This window comes from Planococcus citri, chromosome 1 (assembly GCF_950023065.1).
Source record: "Planococcus citri chromosome 1, ihPlaCitr1.1, whole genome shotgun sequence".
Taxonomy (NCBI): Eukaryota; Metazoa; Arthropoda; class Insecta; order Hemiptera; family Pseudococcidae; genus Planococcus; species Planococcus citri.
Window position 1 is genome coordinate 34,571,176 of NC_088677.1, and position 7,967 is coordinate 34,579,142.

The window sequence follows — 7,967 nt, forward strand, 5'->3', positions numbered from 1 at the left end:
TTGTGATAGTTTTGAGCTGTTTTTTGTGGTAAATGATCCAGAATAATTCAAAATGACAGTTCAAAATCTGGTTTTCGATGAGAAATTTTTCCCTTTACAGAGTTTGAGCCAAACGCTTTGTTGAAACTGAAAACCTTCAGTAAAAAAGGTGTTTGATGAGATCGAAACAAATTTTTTTCCTTGTTTTGAAATTTCGATCAATCCTAATCGCGAGATATGATAGATGATAGGAATATTGGCTCAAAAGACAACTCTTTTCGTAAAATGTGAAGTAATAACAACCGTAAATTTTATAATTTAATCTATTTTATTATAAAATTCGAACTGGAGTGTAACAATCTAAAAAATATTACGTATAAAATGTCATTTTGAAAAAATTCAAATACCATTAATGGATAAATTGACAAAAAAGAAAAAAAATCACAAATAAGATCACACACTATATAATTAATCTATGTTTGAAACGTAGAAAATACCACAAAAAAAGGTCGATCGTCAAATTACAGCGAAATACCTAGGTATTCATGTACTTCACTGTATTCCAAAACCATAAGCATATTGCTCATTTACGACGGGAATGTAACTGGTTGGCCAGCAGTTCTTCTCCTACGTTATAGGTGAACACCTTTGGTTCGATGAATCCAGCCGATCCTCTGGATTGTTTATGTATGAGACCCATTCCAATAAGAGGCATAGGTGGATCAGAGGCGACCTCTTGGATATCGATAAATGGCACTGTGCTTTGAGCAGCATCCGATCGTTCGTCCGAATGCGTGAATTCAACGTACGAATCTGGTTTCGAATCTGGCAGTGAGAAGTCACCTTGACTCAATGTCGCTGGACGTTTCGTCAGTAGGCGATGTTTCTCTCTGAAGGCAAACAAATTCGATACAGTGAAATGAGCATCGTAATGGGGCTATTGTACATACATTGATAATGTACCCGTATTCTAATAACGAAATTACGTAAATAACCATACCGAGGAGTTTCAGACGCGTCTGTGTTATCGTTACCCTTCCAGAACGATAAATTGTTAGATACCTCGCCAGTAGTGAAATTAAACGCTGTTAGTTGTATTTCGAGGTTCAGATGTTCGCCTAATGTACGTAATTTAACTCCTGCAACACAAAAGGTGTCTCAGCATCGACTCGAAGAGCTTTTTAAAAAATTAAAAAACGCTCGTTTACCAGTTAAAACGTAATTCTTGGAGGCGACTACGTCGTCTAAATCGATGCTTCGTGACTCGTAACGCATCGTGTGGTATTTATGCTTCTCCAGCCAATTATCAACATCAATAGTCGAAACCGGAACCCAAGATACGCTATCTTTATCAATTAAACCACCCGGTAGTAGCGTCCCTTCTTTGACTTGAAGATGAATAACGCGCTCGTGTTTGATAAAACGCACGCCTACGACGACTCTGAAACGTTCAACGTTGACGTTGTAAATTAATACACAAATAATACATTATTTTTTTTCAGATAATAGTACAACAAAAAAATGAGTAATTTACTTGTTATTTTTGATATCAGAAGTGGCTGGTAAAAGGCTAAAGAACCTATCCGAATTATGAGATTCTTCGTCACAGTAACAGAAACAATAGAAACATCTCCAAGCTAGATACTTTCGGTACATTTTAATACGACCTTCGAAATTGGTGCATTTTTTATCAACTTGGCCATAACTTTCAGCTTTATCGTGGCGAATCCAATCGTATCTTCGAGTACTTGAAATTGGCTGCGAAATAAAACCGTTACATGTAGTTAAAGAATTCTTTTTCTTTGAAGAAAACTATCCAAGTACTCGGAACCTATAAAAAAAAAACTCGTACCGAAAAACAAATGTTCATATCTTCGTCGACTAGTCTGCAATCGAAAACACGTCCATTACATTTTGGCTGCTGTTTACATAATGAATCCTGATTACTACATCCAGGTTTATTCACGTATGAATAATATCCACATCCATCGAAACAATTCCTATCGTGACTAAGTTCTATTTCGTTTTGAATATAACCCTGTGAAACAAAAATATACATTAATCAATATCGAATAAAAGATTGTGTCGAATTTACGAGTAAAAAAGAACATTAAAAACCCGCATGTAGGTAAATTACATCACATTCATCGTCATCCGGTGTGATTCACTGAGTAAAAATTGGACAAAATTCTGGTCATATGTGTCGCTCGATAGGAAGACCAGTTATTCGAAAAAAACACTGTATTTTGCAAGAAAAATCGTAGCTTAAATTTTGAATACATTCCAAATGGACCTTCCTTCTTCATCTTCATTTTCTCAAATTAAATACCTACTCTTTTCGCCAATTCAATTTCTCGTCAATTTGTTCTGAAATTGGGAAAGGGGAGGTGACGAGGGGGCAAGAGGAGAAATTGTCTCATATTTCTGACAACGTTCAGATTCTCAAAATTAAGTCTCGCGTGCATAAACAAATTGAATTTGGATTTGTTGAAGCAAAACGCAGAATTAGACTATTTTATTCACAAGAACATTTCAATTTTCTGCGAAAAAATCATAACATTGAATTTAAAAAAATGAATTAATGCATTTATTATAAATTTAAATAAAAACGCGTCAATTCGTATCTTTTCCCATTTATATGTTGTGTATTTAATCGAGGGATTTTATCTCTTAATTTCCGTTAAATATTTTCATTATCATCTCGATTTGAAAAAAAGCACTATTTTTTCGTATGAATTTACTAGGTACGCATAAAACTACGCAACTGAAATTATATGTAATAAAACATGAGACTAAAACGTTGAACCAAAGAAAAAAATTATAACGACCAACAATGGATCATATTACGATACCATTTTATAAATCGCAGTAAGTACATAGAATATGTCATTATTGTCATCAGATAACTGCACGTGTTGTAATATAAAAAAATACGCGAGAGATTCAAGATAAATGACTAAAGGAATTTGATGAGTTCACAATCGCTCACATCAACAAAATTCGATGCTAGACTTTTTTAGCTGATTGAGTATTTTTTAAATTATGCCGACTTCTTTTTTCGTCGTTTATTATTTCAATTTTAACTACATCGTTCCTGGAGCAATTTCTATTCAGATGCAGATAAAACGTTTTTCAAGTTTTTCGCGTATCACTGAGTCAGCAATACAGAGACAAAATGAATCAATTGGATACATTCAAGTACACGTTAACCAAATTGGACTCACTTGTATAAGCCTGGTTACTTCGATGTACGTTTTATTGAAAACATACTGATCAGGATCACATTTCCATAAAGAGTTGTCAGCTTTTTTCATGACTTCGTTAGCGACTTGGGCTTGTTTATTCAATCGCTTTATCATAGTATCGTGGAATTCATCAGCGTATTCTTTATAATCACCTATCGATGTGCGAGAGGAATAGATTTTACGTAATACACACTCGTAATCTCATCATTACACCTCTGTCGCTAGATGCAAAATGTACGTCATTATGAGCGACCTAATGCCGGGTGAAACACGTACGTAATAGCCGTATTATGTACGTGGTGTTATGTGGCAACGCCGCAAAACTCGCCATTACGTACGTGTTACGTTTGGACATAATTTAACAAATTTAACCGGTGAAGTTTGGTCACTCATAGACGCACATTTTTTGCATCTAAACAACAGAAGTGTAAAATGGTGAGGTTACGAGTGTTTATTATGTAAAGCACCTTACATTACGCGATTAATAAAGTGTGTGATTATGAACTCGTGCAAAGTTACAGCGCTCGTCTTCGACTCGCGCAGTAACTTTGCACTCGTTCATAATCACCCACATTATTAATCTAGTAATGTAATGTACTATTACTGATAAGTTACAGAAGCAGAATTCATATTACGAATTAATATTTTCAGAAAATGAATTTGTTTACTATTCTACTTTCATTAAGCATAAACTTATCGCCAATTGTGCAAATTCATTATCGAATATTGTTTGAATTATAAAACAATACGATGTGAAAATAACTGAAATTGACGTATAATGAGACATCATAATTCATTAATAAAAACTACGTCCTCGGTGAAAATAAAAGCGAAACTTTTAATTGTTTTGAATGGACAAGCAGAAGCCTAATGATCCAGCACCCAGCGTTATCTTGATACATTGGCAGAGAATTAGCTAATATCAGATAAAAAATGATGCGTACAGATTTTCGTACATGAAACTATTATGATTCAAAGGATGATTAAAATTTTTGTACGAAAAAAAGATTATTTTATAAGTACCTACATAATACATATAGGTACTTATGTATTTCGAATCAGAATCTTTCAACTAAAATGTAACTTATGTAAATGTATTCCTATATTATGTAGGTATTTGATTAATGAAACGTCATTCAAGTACATCTCTGATGCAGGTATTTCGTTATCAAAGCAACTCATTCGATAATAAATGAAAAAACACATTCGATTGGTAATATTTGAGACGTAAAAAGCGTTGATTAAAGTTCTCACATTCACATCGTTAACGAAAAAAATTCATTATTTGCTTATTAAATGATGTGCGTAAATACATGGCAAAATTACTGAACATGAGAGTGCTTTGAAAACAGAATTATTGAATATTTCAATTTTGCATCAGTTTTTGAAGGATTGCGCATGGAAAAACTAAGGCAAATAGGGTAGTTTGCTACAAAAGCTTTCATTTCAGCTTATACCTCGATAAATTAAAATTTACATACATGCAAAGTATGGTTACAAAACGTAACATGCTCAAGTTCATTCAAAGAACCAACACCTATAAAAAGATTTAATTAATAAAAAATTACGAAAAATCATGCAGATGGAAAAGTTTAAAGCTGCAAGTGAAAATAATCAACTTCTATCAATAACATGCACACTAGAAAAAAAAACTTTCAGAAATCACTCACCCGATGTGTAAAGACTTAAGATCATGTAGGAAAATTCAGTCATGATTATACCCTTTACTTGCACCATTCGGAGGGAATTGAATACATCGTGAACGAGTTGTTGGGGTGATTTAGGAACTAAACATCTGGACTGGGTTTTACTCTGCAAATAAATATTTCAACGGGGTAATTTATTTTTTAAAAAAATGAAATAAGGATTTGGTAGGTTTGAGATAATACTTACATTAAAATTATCGAGTATAAGCGAAAAAACATCTTGTTTTCCAAATAGAACATTTTCTCCGAGTATTATTTGATTGATTTTATCTAAACTATCGCCAACGTTTCCGGATTCAAATAAAATGGCATTGGCTGTCCTCTCCAAGGTATGCTTGGTCGCGATAGATTTATTGGCCGATTCTTTGTCTAAATTCATCACTTTGTTTCGTAATTCTGAAAAAAATAATCCATGAAATAGAACACACTGTTGGTGAAAATGTTTAAAATTACGAGACACACTCTTACTTCCAAATTTTTCATATTTTGATTCGATATTTCCGATGTAATTCACCAGATCGTCGAGTTTGATTTCAAAATGAATTATTTGCGAAAAATCACGCTCCAGTTCTTTGATCCGCGCTATGGTAACTTGAGGAATGTCATGCTCTAAACGTTCTACGAGATCAGTGATATTGGCTAGTTTGGCATACAGCCTTTTCTCCTGGGCTGATTGACCGAAAACATTATGTCCTGAGATTGATTCGTATATGTCTACCGTCTCGTCTAAAACACCAATTATGGTCTTGGACCAGAAAATTGCAGTTTGAGCAGCTATACCAAAAGCTGCGTTGGTACTTAGACAAAGTAATATAAGTTGGAACAACAACATTGCACTAATTGTAGTATTATATCACAGTAATAAAAACGAAAAAAATTATAATTGAACAGCACTTTTAGAAACCATCTACAGCATAAAATTACGTAGCGTCCGCCACTGCTAGCATAGCTGCAATGTTCTCTACCACCAATGTCTACAGCACTTGAACTTTGAGATGACTAATCGACTAGTCCAGTTTCTAAAGTGGACAAAAGACTGTTGCACGATGATTGAGAAAATAATTCACATGACTCAAATGAATAAATTGGAAACAGAAACAAAACGAACAAAACAAACAATAAATTATCTATCTCTGAACTCTGAAGGAAGGTGTTACGGATGAAATGGATGAACAACACATGCCGTGTTGTGTTTTTGTTTCTGATCACTTGGTGTGTTGTTGTAGTTTTTCATTTTTTATTTTTAATTATTACATTTATTGTCAATTTTGTCATATTTATATTCTATTTTCTCTTTCGAGTTTTTTTAACTTTAAATTTGTCAATTTTTTTATACGGAGCTTAACAGATAACAAAAATATAGAAAGTTCAATTCAATGAAACCGAGATTTCACTGATCAATTTTATTTTTTAAGAAACGCACGGAATTCCAATCCACGCTAGTTTTCTCAAAATCTTCAAGTCTATATCTGAAACAAAATAACCATTCATGTTGTCGTTTTTCGTTTTCAATTTTTCATGATGAACTTTGGTTTGCATGCTTAAGAAACGATCAAGAGAAAGAATTACTCTTTATTCCTCAGTGCGCAGAAACAGAAACTCAGAAAGAGAAACTTCAGAACGAGATCAAGATAAATGGTATCAATATCAATCATATTTCAGATTTCTTCGCAGGATCAAGTTTGAATTTCAATTTCAAAATACAACTTTAACATTATTGTAGTGACCAATACAATTACAGTACATCAATTTAATATACTACTCCATTAAATATTTTTTTTGAATTTTCACCAAAATCGAGGGCCCTTGTGTCTCCAAGGATGTTGAAATCCTATTTTTAAAATTGTTTTTTACACAGAGCCAAGAGGATGACATTTTTTAAAAAATTTATATGTAGTGAAGGACTGAAGTTACTTTTTAATTTGAGGACATGTCACATAATACGTACGTTGAACTTCAACCATGGAAGTTCAAACTTGAAATTTTCAAATTTTAATCATCCCTATTTCATTTTCGGTTAGGTTTTGTACGAAATAAATAAGTTCTCTATTGGAACACTTTGAACAGCAACGCATAATTACGGCAAATTGAGTAGGCAACTTATATTTCACATAATTTTACTCTAGGTACATAGGATACGTATTTACGGCAAACTGGGTAGGCAATTTATTTTACACCATTTTTTTAAATTTCATAACAAAAGACTTCAACAGTATAAGTGATGCGCTGAAGCCTACTTTTTTCAGCGTTTCAGTAAAATTTAAAAAAAAATTAATTTTATAACGCGTGAAACATGCGCAAAGCTCATTCGGACGCATATAGTTACCTATACGAAAAATGACCAAACGATATTTTTGAACTTGGTTTTCATGAACGGAGTTATTTTTGGGAAGGGATTCATTTATGGACTAAATTGAGCCAAAAAACAGCACGGAATGATTTTTTTATAATGGTGTGATGAAATTAGCGATCATTTTCGACTCAGTTTTGCCCAATTAGGTACGTTTACGAAAATTTTTGAAAAACCTAAGATCACGAAGTATCAAGTGCGAATATCACTTGGTTGCTTTGTACATATATCCGTGTTCATTTCAAAATATATAAATTCTTCTTACAATATTGGGAATTAAAAACGCTTTGGGCAGTGGTCTCCGCAGAGATGGATAATGCACCTAAATTTTGGAAAGAGAAGAAGCTCGCATTTGATGACTGATTTTCTCTTTAAAATTGCGGATAGCTACCTCGCTGAATTACTAAACATTGATTTGGAAAATTTTAAATTAAAATGTTCAAGTTTTTTTTAAAAGAAAAATTATCTTCTCTATTTTATGGTTTTCAGCAGTACCAATTCATGTTTGAGATCTTTTTCAAATGGGATACAATATATCTTTACAGCAGCCACTTCCTTCAATGAAAATTTAGGTACTTATTTTAATACAAGTAAACTTTTATTTGTTGGTATATTTTAACTGCAACTTTCGCTTTACGATGAGCCAGAATAAAAATTCACCGAATGCTGAAAACCAGTGGGGCATCC

The 7,967-nt window shown here is 33.1% G+C and overlaps 1 protein-coding gene across 1 annotated transcript; it reads right to left on the reverse strand.

Annotated features, from left to right (window-relative positions):
• Positions 1 to 284: 284 nt before the first annotated feature.
• On the reverse strand, positions 285 to 6,038 carry LOC135831598 (uncharacterized). Its single transcript, XM_065344205.1, has 9 exons — positions 5,399 to 6,038; positions 5,118 to 5,326; positions 4,895 to 5,036; positions 3,204 to 3,376; positions 1,832 to 2,017; positions 1,514 to 1,737; positions 1,188 to 1,420; positions 980 to 1,118; positions 285 to 869 (listed from the first exon to the last, which is right to left on the reverse strand). Exons 1-9 carry the CDS (start codon positions 5,760 to 5,762, stop codon positions 563 to 565), a joined length of 1,977 nt encoding a protein of 658 aa, XP_065200277.1. The 5' UTR covers positions 5,763 to 6,038; the 3' UTR covers positions 285 to 562.
• Positions 6,039 to 7,967: the final 1,929 nt, after the last annotated feature.

Coding starts and splice junctions, on each gene's coding strand:
- LOC135831598 (XM_065344205.1), bottom strand. CDS start 5,762: ATGTTGTTGTTCCAACTTATATTACTTTGTCTAAGTACCAACGCAGCT. Junction 5,037..5,117: donor TTATACTCGATAATTTTAAT/GTAAGTATTATC, acceptor ATTTATTTGCAG/AGTAAAACCCAGTCCAGATG. Junction 1,738..1,831: donor ATATGAACATTTGTTTTTCG/GTACGAGTTTTT, acceptor TTTATTTCGCAG/CCAATTTCAAGTACTCGAAG.